Raw genomic sequence first — 15,641 nt, forward strand, 5'->3', positions numbered from 1 at the left:
TCACGCAGCGAACTCATACATGAATGTTGCCGTTTTGGGAGTGAGCTTGTGAAATATGCCTGTGTATGAGCGCTCAACAAACCTCTTAAAGAGCTCGGGATGAGCATGCGGCCAACATTTATCACCCTGACAGGAATTCCACAGCAGCTAAGTGTCACTGTGAGTGTAACAACAAACAGCGGAGCACAATAGGAAATGAAAAGTGCTGAGGGGCAAAGGAGGCTGAGTGGTGTGCCGTCTCCATACTAAGTATCCTATTCTGTGCTCACAGTACAGACAGAAAAGGATTCATCAAAAACAGCGCCACGCACCGTCTCCCCCCGACTTCCTTTGTCACCCTGGGGTCCCTGATGGAGAGAAAGGAGACAGAGGATCACTCCATCACTGCCGGAAAGCAGAGAGAAGTCACATAAAGCTTGGCAGATAGGATGAGATATGGGGTACATACAGGATGACCGCTGGGGCCGATGATGCCGACGGGGCCCAGAGCGCCGTCCATACCCTGGAAAGCAGAGGCCTGTTAGTGACGGACGGCACATCTGATGCAGCGCTGATTATTTTTCACGGGAAGTTTGACATTTTTGAGAGTTGGGTGGACTGGCGTTGGCTAAAATACTGCACCAAGTTACCAAACTACCATTCATCTTCATCTTACCAACAAACCACGTGGTCCTTTTGGTCCTTGTATCCCTGCTGGGCCGTTGTCCCCCATGGGTCCCTAGAAAGACAGATTTTTATTATTTATTACAGTGGATTAGATCGAGTGAGTCTAAAGGTTAAAGCGGTATTCAATAATCAATGACCTTTGTTGACCTCATTGCCGCTGCACATCAGAAAGACCTCCTCACTGTCTCAATTAAAGTCTCTACTTAAAACCCACCTGTTCTCTTTGGCATTTAACACCACGTAGAGCGTTGATTTTATGATTATTTTATGATTTTTTTTTATTTTTTATTTGTATACATGCATATTTTATTTTGTGCGGGCAGTACATCTTACATTTTATTTTATTTATTTTTATCCTATTTTTATTTATTTTATCTTATTGCATTTTACTGTTCTATTGTTTGCTACATCTCTTTGTGTTGTGTTATCTATTTATTGTTTGTGCAGCACTTTGGAAACCTTGTGTTTGCTAAAATTGTGCTATATAAATAAAGTGGATTGGATTGGACCTCTATTGGCAGCAACCAGGATTTGTTACATTGACAAGTTTATCTGCAGTGAGTGGCAACTTTTAAATACTAAATCAGATTAAATGTCTTAAGGTCCCATATTGGTCCAAGATTTCCATGTCTATTTCAATTTTAAAGCTAGACTGGATGCTATGTAACACTTGAAAGTAGGGCTGGGTGATATATCGATATATAAACAATATATTGATATATTTTCAATAAATGTGATATGGAATTAGGCCATGCCGCATAAATCTATATAGTTTTTTTTCTTTTATACATAAATGCTGCCCTTACTAGGGTAATTTTATTTCATAGGCTATTTTTATTTAAGATTTTTTTTTTATTTAAATGTGCACTTTATGGAACTTTGATTTAAAAAAAAAAGAAGGTACTCCTATTGTTATACAGTATTTATGTCACTTAAATAAACGGTTTCAATAAAACTACTTGTGACATGTCATATTTGTCTTTGACTTTCGGGATATATATCGTATATCGATATTCAGCCTAAATATATCGGGATATGACTTTTGGTCTATATCGCCCAGCCCTACTTGAAAGCATAAAAACAATCAATCCACAGAAACATGTACATATGTTAAAGTAAAAAAAGTAAGACGGTACAGACGTAAAAATCAAACTCTAGACTGTCATATAAACATGTAAAAGCATTTTTCTGCCAAATTTTAAACACATATTTGTTTTCTGATGTGTTTCCACAGATATTCTACTGTTTTTACAATTACTTTAGTACTGTACCTAAATAAAACTTTAAGGTACTTGTACTTTTCTTGAGTATTCTCCATTTTATGTACTTCTACTCCATTACATTTAGCTGACAGCTTTATAAATTATTATTATCATTATTGTCATTGTTGTTGTTATCGATTTTGATCTATTTATTATTATTATTATTTTTTAATTTATAATTATTACTATTATCCTTTTTCTTCCCACTCTTGTCCATGGGGAGAGAGGGGGGGGGTGACTCTGAAATGTGGTACTGTGTTTGAAAATTTCAATAAATAAATTGTTCCAAAAATAATAAAAGTTTACTTCAGCACTCTGTAACTAAACTAAAGTGTTATTATTGCCACTCAATCATCCCTCCACAGCTCCTCCAAGCTTCTCCTGTTCATTACGAGTCGTAAAGTCAAACCCAATCTTCAGCATGCCCCCTGAGAAACTGTTGGTTGTGTCCCAGATGTTTTTACACGGTATAATGCTCCTACACTGTACAAAACTGTTCCGTTAGTATAGATTATGTAAGATGTGACATTTTCACACACCGCTACCAAACGGCTACCCAACTGCTTAACGACACACATGCTACCAGCTTTAATCTACTCTAATATAGTCGTAAAAATTAAATGGTTTGCAGCACAGGGCTTTTATGGTAATAGTGCCATAACAAAAAGCATACTTATGATAATGTAATAATTCCAAGAGGAAAGTGGAAAAGTTTTATCAGAAACTAGTGAAAACAAGTTAATCTCTCCTGGTACTTAGAATAAGGTCAATGTTGTTGCCATAACATGATTACAACCATTCAACATCACTCCGGGACTTGAGGTGTTTAAACACTTTGTTTCACAGGCTGCACTTTTATCTGATGACTTTCCTCTCATTATCCTCACTCATTGCTTCTGAGTTAGAACAATTATTATAAACTCCACTGAACACAAAGCTCATCTGCTTCACACTCCTGTTCAACTCCCGCAGTAGGAAAATATCCAAGATCCCCCTCAGGGTTTTAAATTAAAGAGTGAGACTCCAGGAAAGCCTGTTCTGTTTCTTCAGCTGGCAATAATCTATAGTGCAGTAGTGCTGTAAGTAAAGCAGACTTATGGTGGAGCAGATGTCATCCTGGGGCGTGTTACGGTAATACATAACATATTTCATATCAATTTTTACTGAAGACAATATAAAGTAATGCACCTCCAGACAATTTGAGACGTTCAAACTTCACAAAAGTACTTCAACAAAAAAGGTGAATTAAAACCCCGAAATGAGTTTTTGGGTCATTTTATTCTCTGAGGGATATATCTTCAGCCTGGATTAAGAGATAAGAACTTTGTTCAGACTGGAAAACTGAAACTTTATAGGACGGATTAACCCGAGGTCGTCATTGTGGTTGTGAATGGAGCATGATGGATGCACCTACCTTAGGTCCAAACAGACCGAACACGCCTGGAAATCCTTGTTCACCAGAATCCCCCTGATAAAAAGACAAGGTAATCTTATATTCTGTATATAAAAATGAACAGCCTGACAGCTCATAAAAGTGAAGCCAATATATGTAGATCGCCCCCTGGTGGCTGGCTGCAGTACAGGCCATAAATCCTGCCCCTTCATGTTAGCAGACGGGACACAGGCCGAACTCAAAGTACACATCAAATACATTTTTCCTAAAGATGCTTTTAGTCATTTCAGGTATTTATTTTCCACTGATCTATGTTTAAGTGGTTTTAATTAGTTATTTGATGCTATAAAAAGGGACGGGACCTCGAGTCTGAGGCTTCGACCCCAAATCTCTACTGCACAGACTCTCAAGGTTCAAGGTTTCTTTATTAGTACCTAAAGCAAGGTTCGTACACTTTTTGAGTGGTCAAATTCAAGCAATTTTCAAGGACTTTCAAGGTCCATTTTCAAGCTTTTCCAGGACCTTACACCGGTTGTAAGTTGCATGTTTTAGATGAGTACTTACATGCTGAAAGGGGTAATTTCACTCAACCATACTGACAGCGATGGTTTTACGCTTTTAACAACGAAAAGTACAGTTAGCTAATCTCAATATTCAAATGTATTATTTTTTTAATTGAACATGTGATTATCTATAGTCAGATTGCAAGAGGTATACAATAAGATTTTCAAGCATTTTCTAGCACTTTATCCAAATTCCAAGCACTATTCAAACCTTGAAAAACCTTAAAATTTAAGCATTTTCAAGGATTTCTCCTCTATTTTGGCTTCATTTTTTGCACTGAGAGGACGTGGAGACATGTCGTCCATCTTTACACACACATTTATTAATCTTCATCAGTAAAAACACAAAAGTTTTCATGTAAAGTAAGTATATTAGACAAATCAGTACTCACTGGTTGGCCTTTAGGTCCCTGGTCTCCTTGCTTTCCTGGCAAACCCATCCCACCAGCAGAGCCTTTTTTTCCTGGTGCACCAGTCTGGCCTGGAAGACCTCTTTCACCCTGGAGAACACGCATAAAAACATGTATTTCATACTCACATAGCACCCAACAACCTCTGAACAGACATTCAGATACACCAGTAGAAGCTGGTAATGCAGCCACAACCTCATGGCCCCTCACTGGTTTCCCACCAATGGACTAATTGCAATAACTGGGGTAGCAAACCAAGTAGGAAGCCAAACCAAGAACTGAATGGATCTAAACTGTGCTGGGTTGGTGCCTCTCCCCTACATCACTATGGAACCCCTTAAAAACTTAAGTTTCATAATCAGAAATCACATAAAAACCAAACTACAGTTTCCTTTATAGCAAACTGTCCAAACCCAATAAATCAATATCAACAATCTGTGTGCAGATTATCAACATGTGATCAAATCAGAGAGCAACTTTATCCCCTAACCATGTGCATTGGGGGGAAATTGCCTAATATCAAAGAATAAAGCCTCTCTGTGCTTTTCACAGTTGTGCGTATTTAAATTTAATGTTACATTGGCAGAGCGGTGCAAATCAACACAGCGCCAACTCATTAATATTTGCAACACAAACTCCTTAAAAGTGTTGCTGTGAAAAGGAAGTCTTTAGAGATGTGGTTTAAAGACTTTGTGCAGTTTGGCTTTGGAAATCAGAAAAAGCTGTAAATATAAAGCCAGCAATTTGGCGCTGAGGCAACCCTGGCAGATTAAAGTTAAAGAGCTGGCAATTTCCTCTTGATATTGGCAATAAATTGCATTGTGATGTATATAAAAGCTTGTGCTGTAACTTTGTAATAAGTTCTTTGTGAATAAGATCAAAACTGCTCTGCAAACCCAAGAAACAATTTAGTTGAGAAAGAAAGAAAAATAGCGGTAAACTGCCCAAACTGCCACCTTCGGTCCAAAGGAGCCTTGTTCTCCAGGAAGCCCCGTCACACCAGTTGTACCTGGCAGTCCAGGTTTACCAGTCAAACCCACTTCTCCATCTTCTCCTTGCTCCCCCTAAACACAAAAATGATTGGTGAACAACAATGAGAGCAGCTTCTGTAGAACCTGATAATGTAATAAATTCCTGATAATGTAATAACCCTGATAATGTTATAAAAATCTGCACTTGAGTCCATTGAAAATGTAATAAAACCTGATAATGTAATAACTTCCTAATAATGTAATAAAGTGCATTTCCCAATAATGTAATACACTTTTTTACCAATAATGTAATAAAGTATAACATTAATGGGAGGTTATTACATTATCAGGTTAGCCTTCATTTCTCAAGTCCTGATAATGTAATAATTCCCCAATATTGTAATAATTTAACAGCAGACCACCCATTACTTGGGTTCAAGTGGTGATACTGTGTAGGCAACTCTAGCTCAAGAGCTCTAGCGCCACCAACAGGTCAAAGTTGAATGTTTAGTAACTTTTGACCCGTTCATCCGTTTTTCACAAACGAGGTATCCATTACACACGAATGCATTCAACAGCTTCTTGAAATCTAAAGGTGCTTGGTGTTATACTTTATTACATTATTGGTAAAAAAGTGTATTACATTATTGGGAAATACACTTTATTACATTATCGGGAAGTTATTACATTATCAGGTTTTATTAAATTTTCAATGGACTCAAGTGCAGATTTTTATTACATTATCGGGGTTATTACATTATCGGGAATTTATTACATTATTAGGTTCTACATGGCGGAAAATCCAATATGGCCGAAAAACCCCATTGAGGATGCATTGAGCTCGGATTGGCCCAAGGGTTCCAGTGATACATCCTTTGTGAAAAACGGATGAACAGGTCAAAAGTTAATAAACATTCAACTTTGACCTGTTGGTGGCGCTAGAGCTCTTGAGCTAGAGTTGCCTACACAGTATCACCACTTGAACCCAAGTAATGGGTGGTCTGCTGTTAAATTATTACAATATTGGGGAATTATTACATTATCAGGACTTGCAAAATGAAGGCTAACCTGATAATGTTTGATAACACTTTTTACCAATGATGTAATAAAGTATATTCCATTATTGGGAAATGTACTTTATTACATTATCAGGAAGTTATTACATTATCAGGTTTTATAACATTTTCAATGGACTCAAGTGCAGATTTTTATTACATTATCGGGGTTATTACATTATCGGGAATTTATCACATTATCAGGTTCTAAAGCTTCTCTTTTCAGTCAGAGTCGCAGCAGCAGCGTCCTCACCTTGACTCCTTTAGCGCCGTCTTTACCGAGCAGTCCGTCCGCGCCAGGCAGGCCCTCAGGTCCCTCCCTGCCAACAACTCCCCGAGGGCCAAGAGGACCCTCTGGACCCTTAAAGAGAAGATAAATTTGTTTTTAAATACCCACATGTAGCTCGACTGTCAAAATAAGATAAGAAATGCGTCCAACTCACTGGTGGTCCTTTGGTCCCTGGTGCGCCTCTTGTTCCTGATTTTCCTTTCTGGCCCTGGAGCATAAAGAGTTTATATTCCACAGTTCTGACATGGGTGCAGAAAAAAAAAAATCATGCCACTAGTATTCTCGTCCTTACTTGGTCACCTTTGGATCCTTTCAGCCCCGGTTGTCCCTTTGGCCCAGGATGTCCCTGAAATAATCATTACTGTTTGATTTGAATTACACTGATTGTGTTTGTATTTGACACAGTGTCTATATACATACAGTCATGGAAAAAATGATTAGACCACCCTTTTTCTTCAATTTCTTGTTCATGTTATTGCCTGGTACAACTAAAGGTACATTTGTTTGGACAAATATAATGATAACAACAAAAATAGCTCATAAGAGTTTAATTTAAGAGCTGATATCTAGACATTTCCATGGTTTTCTTGATAATAACCAAAATCATTCTCAAGAAAACCATGGAAAATGTCTACATATCAGCTCTTAAATTAAACTCTTATGAACTATTTTTGTTGTTATCATTATATTTGTCTACTTTAAGTTGTACCATGCATTAAAATGAACAATACATTGAAGAAAACAAGGGTGGTCTAATAATTTTTTCTATGACTGTATATAATAAAAATTTATATTTCAAAAATAAAATACTTACAGGAAGCCCTTGGCCACCAGCTTCACCTCTCTTTCCATCGAAACCGATTTGACCCTGGAAAACATACATTTCTGCATTTCAATGTACAGAACATCATGTTTAACCGACTCTATAGCTGAAGGAAACAGAAAGAAAGACGTGTCTTTATTTAATTTCACTTACAATGTGTCCAGGGTCACCTGGTTCTCCTCTCTCTCCTCTGTTTCCAGGAGGACCCTGAGTTCACATGGAAATGAATTAATTAAACAAACTAGACCGCCACCAATAAACGACACAGTAAAAACAGGTACACGTAAGAAACTCACTCTGTCACCTTGGGGACCTGCCGGACCTTCCACCTTGCTGTCGTCTCCCTGTTCACCCTAAACAACCAACACAAACAACCACAATCAATGGAATTTCCCTTAAACCCAATGGTCTGTGCAAAATCAATGCATGTTTTGTTTGAAAGAGCGCCACAATGGAAACACACTGCCCGCTCTTTTTCTATGAATGGCAAATCATTACATGCACTATTACCCACAATGATCCCACTTCACATAAATGGAGCCGATGTCTGTTCCAGGGCCTTTATGGGATTCATTAAACAATAACCACGGATGTGTGTATGATTTAAATAGTCATGTGTGGCGCATGTGTCAAATGAAATAAATAAATGAAGAGCTCGAGGCGTCCAAAAGTAGGAGGATAATTAGTGATGGCCAGTGGCCGAGCAGAACTGACACTTACAGGGATAAAAGCGATATATTGTAGCATTAGTGCTTTTAATATAACTGTGATACAAATCTGGTTTTATTTATAGCATGCTTTAGTGCCAGAGTTACCTGACTCCCTCAATTGACGATCATACGTTTTGCAATGACCCGCGTGATAGCGTATTATAATTAGAAAGTAACGTGGTCATTATTTTGTGGATATTGGCAAAGAGAAAATAACAAATATCCTCATCCAGATGGCTCCTGCCTGGGGACTAAAAAAATGCAAATTAGCGTCTGACTAAACTCTGCTGCAGTGTGTTCTATTGTGTGCCGCTGCTGTCAAATAAACACAAATTATAGTGCTAATTTTTCCCAAAATCATGAGGAGACCAGGTGCTCGGCTAATTATATACATTTGACAGCACTGAGTTAATTGGATGTGTCCTGGTTCGTATTATTGATCAAATTAGGGATGACTTTAGGAGTACAGCAAGGGCAACAAGACAGACAGAAGAAGCACTAATTAGGGAAACAACTCAAGTACCAATGCATCAAAAAACTGACCAGTCAAAGACAATGAGCTGCGTGACAGTTTTACACCGTTAAGTAATGCAGCAATTACAGGCGTGCAGAGCTCATTAGACACAATCAAAGTGCAGACGGAGATTAGGGACAGCCATGAAATGTGGTTATGTACCTTTTCACCTTTTGGCCCTGGAGGTCCCAGGGGGCCCTGCGGTCCCGTGTGACCCTGAGACAAGAAAAACAGTTTGTTACTGTCACCTCCCAAACTTCACTCCTAATATACTGTGTGAAATATGTCCGTAATGTACAGAAAGACATGAAATGCAATGAAATGATATTTAGGATTCCTTTCATCTGTTTATCTGTTATGTTCATGCAAAGGTAAGGACCACAAATATTAATTTTCATCAGTTTTTTACAATTAAAAAGAGTAAGTTTAGTTCAGTTTGGTAAGTATTCTGTGTCTTCTTCGTTGGTGTGGTTAGTTAGAAGAGAGGTTCATTTAGCTGGCTGCAAGCAAGTTTGTTTTTTAACTTGTATTACAGAAACTTAACGATGTCACACACAAAAAAGGGAAGTATCACGATATAACGTAAAGCGGACTCAATGAAGGACCCAAAAACATCTCTCCTCCTTTCATTACCCTGAACATACTGCTGGGCAATTTCTTGTCCGTACAGTCTGTCAAGCCTTTAGAACCAGTGTTTCCCACAAGATTTTCTGACACAATGATGGGGGGACCCAAACAAAGTAGGGGGGTCCGGGGGCATTCTCCCTTGGAGGACATTTTTCCCCTAAAAGCCTAAATTTGGTGCCTCTCACACATTCTAATGCCACTATTCCATCTTAAGCATTGCATATTTTAATGAATTATTGTAAAGGAGAATTAGGTTTCTTCTATGTTTTATTTAAGGCATCTTATTTTGACAGTCTTCTTGTAAATTCTGTGGTGGACTCTGCGAACACATCCATGTGCTCTTATTTTGAAAGCAACATGTGTTTGCTTTTATTTTGAAGGCGGGTCTAACACGTTATTACTGTAACGCCATATGGTGTGTTTACCTTACACTCAAAGTCAGAACTTGAAAGTTGGAACTTGGAGCTCGGAACAATGTCGAAAATTCTGACATTCGTGTAGACCTTGAACGCACCATTGGCCGCAGGACTCTCTATGTGCGCTGCAATGTAAATAGTCTAACTAACAGAGCATTAATACTCTGTTTTACCGACAATGTTTGTCGCTGAAAGTGGGGGGGACAGATCGGGATCACTTTGAATCTGGGGGGGACATATCCGTATCGTTTATAGCTTGAAATAACAAAGAATGATGTGGAATCAAGATTAAGTCATTGGCTGAAGACAGAAAGTGATTTGACCTCCACTACACAAATAAATTAATTTACAAAAAATCAACATCAGACTAAAGGATTCCCCTGACTGTGGGGCGAAGAGGAAGAACAAAACAGCAGAAAATGAAATCCGCCTTGTGATTCATCAACCGCAGAACAACACCAGCACAGTATCTATTCACAAGTCAATAGCATCGTTCAATAAAGTTCTGTTTGAAAAATAAACCCAGATGAAACACCTTCCAAAAATCAATCCAAAGCTTTGGGGATGTGAGAGGAAAAAGTTCTGAGCGTTTCTTGGTGAAAAATGTAGAAAAAAATCCCACACAAACAGAATAACTGAATACAACTGTGGCATTTTTACATTACAGCTTTATCGGCTCACGCGCATGAAAACAAATCAATCAGATAATATATTGTGCTTGTTACTATGCGGCATGAATAAAAAAATAAAAATGTAACTTTGGATATAATATAATGAATAGAAACACAGCAAAAATGCTTATTTTAGAGGCTTTATCATGTTTACTAGAGCCTGACTGATATGGGATTTTTGAGACCGATGCAGATTTTAGAGGCAGAAAATTAATCAATAACCGATATGGTGGCAGATATAGTCATTTTTTGAGCCGGAATGAAAATAGACCTTTTTTATGTGGATTGTGCACTGATTTTTTTTTTTACCACTCTGCAAATGTACCCAGAGAGCTACTTTCTCAAACACAAAACTTTATTAAACAATATTTACATCATGCAAACAATGTATTACATTGTCAGCCAATTCTATAAATGATAACTGAGAAAATAAAGAATAAATAGGAAAATAAATAGCTAAATAAACATCTTTTCTGTTCAGTTTTAGTCAGTTGCTGACTATTTAAAAATAAAAATTGATTGAGAAAATGTATCGCTAACACCATTTATAAATCATGCCAAGCTACATTTTCTTACCGAAGCCTGACCGATATGGGATTTTTGAGACCAAAAAGCGGAAAATTAGTCAATAATCATATGGTGGCAGATATAGTACATTTTGAGCTGGAATAACCTTTTTTATATGGATTGTGCACAGATTTTTTTTTTTGACCACTCTGAAAATGTACCCAGAGAGCTACTTTCCAAAACATAAAACTTATTAAATAATTTTTAACATTATACATTATGCAAACAAACAATGTATTACAATGTCATTGTCAAATGATAACTGAGAAATGAATACATAGGAAAATAAATAGGAAAATAAACATCTGTATTGGTCACTTTTAGTCAGCTGCTGACTATTTAAAAAAAATAAATAAATAAATAAATTACTAAATCATGCCAAACTACATTTTCTGCATTATATATTGTGTAAATAATGTGTTCATAATGGCACATATCTGACAACATAAACACCAATACCATTATGCCTTAATTTACCGATAAATCTGTTGGGCTCTAATGTTTACTACCACTGTTGTTAACATTTATGAATGTTAGATTAAAGATTATTGAAGTTTTTAACATCTTGCAATTAAATGCATTATTTCATCACCGTGCTTACCTCGTAACCTGAAATGCCTGGATCTCCTTGTTGGCCCATTCTCCCCGGAGCACCCTGGGGAGACATATATATATTTAGCTCACTGGATACTGTGTTTATTTATTTTGATCTTTTTTACACTGGTTGTCATTTTGTGTTGTTGTTTCTTTTCCTTGTGTTGTTGTTTCTTTTCCTTTCGTATGTATGTGTGCGTGTGTTTGTGTATGTATGCATATGTGGGCGTGTGTATGTATGTATAATTACGCTGTATAGGTAAATTATATTTATGTTTTTGTAATACAAGACATGTTTAGACAAGGATTTTAACTTGTCATATTTAAGGAGAGGGGGTGGGAGTTTATAAGTTTTACTTCTTCTCACTCCTTTTCAAATATGTATTCTACATGTCATGTTAAATGTTTTGTCTGACTCTTTTTTTATTCTTATTATTTTGTTTTCATATTCGAAATAAACTTCAATAATAATAATAATAACTTTATTTATATAGCACCTTTCAAAAACAAGTTACAAGGTGCTGTACAACAGAAATAAAACATATCAAATACAATTTGCTGACAACAACAAAATAAAACAACAAGAAGAAATGACATTAAAAAAAACTTTTAAAAAATGTAAAATTCAAAACCACCAATCACAACAAGGTAATCATACAACAGTAATAAAAGGAAATTAAGAGAAGGCCAATCAAAATGGACAGAATATGTTAAGCCTACAAGTTCTGATTTTATATAACACTGTCATTTAACTAAAAATGACTGCTGTAAAGAATGATGATAGGAGAAAATGATGATGCTGTGTGATATTGGTACCCCCCACCCCAACTGTTCTTGTTCTTTGTTCTGTATAAAATGTTTAAAAAATTCCTCAATAAAAAGTGAATTAAAAAAAAAAAAAAAGAGAAGGCCAATCGATAAAAGTGAGTTTTTAAAAGAGATTTAAAAGAAATCTGTGGGTATATATATAATTATTATTATTTTTTTACTATTTTTTTTGTTATTATTATTATTGTTATTTTTTTATTTATTTATTTAATTAGTTATTTTATTTATTCTTGTTTATTTGTTTTCTCTCGGTAGCGCTTCTTGCTTTGTTTGCCTATTTATTTTCATTGTGTGATACATATAAATGAGCCATGTTATATATTTTTATACATATGTCGTAGCATCTGCCCCTCATCCACATACACATACACACACGCACACACACACACACACACACACACACACACACACACACACACACACGCACACATACACCTGTGATGCCTCTGTGCAAATCGGTTATCATGCATGTCTTTCTTTGTTGTTGTTTGCGCTGTATGTCTACCGTCTCTACTTGTGGTCCACATGGTGTAAGTGTATTTGTCTCTCATGTCACCTGTTTGTTACGTCATTTCACCAATAAAATAAAACATTTTTAAAAAAAAGATTTAAAAGAAGCCACTGTGCTCAATCAATCAATCAATCAATCAATCAATCAATCAATCACATCCGCTAGCATCCAAGCTAGTCCTGCAAACCATGTGGAGAAGTCTCACCACTGGCCCGATGGTTCCTCTGGCTCCTTTCTGCCCGACACAGCCCGCCTCCCCCTGCTCACCGGTTGGCCCGACCTCACCCAGGTAACCTTGGTAACCTTTGCTCCCCTGGAGAGACGCCGTCAAAGAGCAGGTATGCAATGAGAACACAGACTTCCCCCGGGGTGGTTTGACAATTTAAACATGTAATACTGAGAGTCTATTTGACAAGCATGCTTATGGAGGTTACTGACCTGCTCCTGTTTGTTTAACACTAAACTACAGCAGAGAGCCATTCAAGAGAGCAAACTGACAGACATCCCACAACGAAAAAGACGTATTTAAGCCCCGAGCAAGTGAACTGACAAACCTTTTCTCCCAGTTTTCCTCTTTCGCCAATTTTGCCGGGTTTACCCTCCTGACCCTGGCAGGGGAAATCGAAGGCGGTTGTAAGTGGAGCTGTCTCTTTCAGGGGAATTGAATGAAATTCGGAGTTGGTTGCTGAGACACTCACCCTTACACCGAGCAGGCCGGGAGGCCCAGGGGGTCCTTCCTTTCCTTTCAGACCGATTTCACCCCTGTCGCCTTTTCCGCCTTCTTGGCCAGAATCGCCCTTGTCACCCTGGGAAGAGTTATACAAGTCCAATGAAAAATCTGATCATGCAACTGAGTTAAAGGAGCATGGATTTTAAGCCCTTTTTTGGTTGGTTTTTGGTCTTAGTTTTTATTCTATTTTCTACATTGTAGATTCATATGAAAGACATCAAAACTATGATTGAACACATGTGGAATTATGTAGTAAACAAAAAGTGTTAAATAAACCAGAATAGGTTTCATATTAGATTCTTCAAAGTAGCCTTTAAGCTTTTGCTTTGATGGTCTCAACCACATTAATAAGGCAAGAAGTACTCAATTTGTAGTCAGAAATGTTAGAAATCTAGATTTCAAGAAGTATACTAAGATGATGTCTTGCTGTGACTGTTCTGTTCTGTACTGTACCTTTCTTTTCTTTTGTCTTTGTTGTTGTTGTATTACCGCAAATATACAAAATGCAAGAAATACATGTTTTTTTAAAAAAAAAGAAGGTAAGAAATTCCACAGATTAACTTTTGACAAGGTGCACCTATTAACTGAAAACCACCCAGGTGAGCAGCTCATGAATCTGACTGAGAGAATAACAGAAGTGTGCAAAGCTGTCATCAAAACAAAAGGTGGCTACTTTGAAAAATCTAAAATCTAAAACATATGAGACCAGAGGTCAAACATATGGTTTGATTAACACTTTTTTCTTGGGGGGCGGCTGTGGCCCAGTTGGTAGAGCGGTTGTCTACTGAACAGATGGTTGGTGGTTCGATCCCTGACCATGGCAGCTACATGTCGAAGTATCCTTGAGCAAGATACTTAACCACAAATTGCTCCCGATGCTGCGTTCATCGGTGTGTGAATGAATTCCCAATGGTGGCAGGTGGCACCGTTTAGGGCATGGGTCTCAAACTTGCGGTCTGCGGGCCAATTGCGGCCCTTGTGACGATATTTTGTGGCCCCCACCTTGATATAAAAGTTTAATGTGAGTTTTATATGAATGGCACTTTACTGTGTTGTGTGTGGAAGGTCCCTTTAATTACTTTTTTGGTCATTTTGTGTCTTTTTTGTTGTTGTAATTTTGTGTCTTTTTTTGTAATTTAGGTTTTTTCTGTCATTTTGTGTCTTTTTTGGTCATTTTGATACTGCCTCCAGCAGCCCCCAGGTAATTTGAGTTTCAGACCCCTGGTGTGGGGTAACCTCTGCCACCAGTATGAATGTGTGTGTGAATGGGTGAATGAGCGCAGTCTGTAGTGTAAATCGCTTTGAGTGGTTGCAAAGCGACTAGAAACCATGACCAGGTATTTTATGTATAACCAGCATTGCAGGTTAAACATAAAATCTTAAATTTGAACCAGACGATGTGAAGATGTGAAGCGAGGACAGGGGAGATCTGAGCTCTGCAGCTGGCTCGACATAAAAGCCTTGATGCAGCTTTCTGAACTGGCTGAATCTCCTACAGTGGCAGCTGTAGCAGAGGCATGTAAACAGAGTTACAGTAGTTTAGCAAGAATTACACATAAGCATGACTGGTTTATAAGGGAGACACAACAAGCTGTACAGTTGGTGCTACATTAACAGAACTGATCATGAGGATTTCAGATTTGTGCCCTTTTATAGAAGGAAGTACTGAAAGAACTGCACGGACTGAATCTAAAAAGGGCGAATGATGTCCAAGTGGAAATGTGTGAATAAAAACCACAAGACTGGACAAAGAGTTGAGCTCTTTGGGGACATGGATATACTGATAAAACAAGCAGAGGAGATTGATATTTCCTTACAGAAACTGAGAAAAACATGTCGGGGAGGCAAAATGAAAACCAGCGCAATGTGGGCCCACCTTGTGAATATTCTAGTGAGCAGCATGAAGTCTGCAACACACTGACAAACCTGTAGATCTCCTGTTAAGATATGGATTTAGCTTTGACTTTGCATCAAATTCTCAGTAGGTTCTGCTCCTCTTTCCTACTCCATTTCCTGGGTTCAACCTCATCAGACTCACAGG

At 37.7% G+C, this 15,641-nt stretch overlaps 1 protein-coding gene across 1 annotated transcript in view; it reads right to left on the reverse strand.

Annotated features, from left to right (window-relative positions):
* The window catches only part of col27a1b (collagen, type XXVII, alpha 1b), a 96,940-nt gene that overhangs the window by 8,574 nt on the left and 72,725 nt on the right, over positions 1–15,641 (reverse strand). Inside the window, exons 37-53 of the mRNA XM_059336972.1 lie at positions 13,569–13,676; positions 13,425–13,478; positions 13,076–13,183; positions 11,539–11,592; positions 8,819–8,872; positions 7,729–7,785; positions 7,586–7,639; positions 7,424–7,477; positions 6,902–6,955; positions 6,764–6,817; positions 6,574–6,681; positions 5,251–5,358; positions 4,277–4,384; positions 3,343–3,396; positions 656–718; positions 449–502; positions 312–347 (exon numbers count right to left, since the gene is read on the reverse strand). Coding sequence (XP_059192955.1) covers positions 312–347; positions 449–502; positions 656–718; positions 3,343–3,396; positions 4,277–4,384; positions 5,251–5,358; positions 6,574–6,681; positions 6,764–6,817; positions 6,902–6,955; positions 7,424–7,477; positions 7,586–7,639; positions 7,729–7,785; positions 8,819–8,872; positions 11,539–11,592; positions 13,076–13,183; positions 13,425–13,478; positions 13,569–13,676 — 1,182 coding nt within the window. The remainder of the gene's footprint in view (positions 1–311; positions 348–448; positions 503–655; positions 719–3,342; positions 3,397–4,276; positions 4,385–5,250; positions 5,359–6,573; positions 6,682–6,763; positions 6,818–6,901; positions 6,956–7,423; positions 7,478–7,585; positions 7,640–7,728; positions 7,786–8,818; positions 8,873–11,538; positions 11,593–13,075; positions 13,184–13,424; positions 13,479–13,568; positions 13,677–15,641) is intronic.

The sequence above is a fragment of the Centropristis striata genome, chromosome 7 (genome assembly GCF_030273125.1).
Source record: "Centropristis striata isolate RG_2023a ecotype Rhode Island chromosome 7, C.striata_1.0, whole genome shotgun sequence".
Lineage (NCBI taxonomy): Eukaryota > Metazoa > Chordata > Actinopteri > Perciformes > Serranidae > Centropristis > Centropristis striata.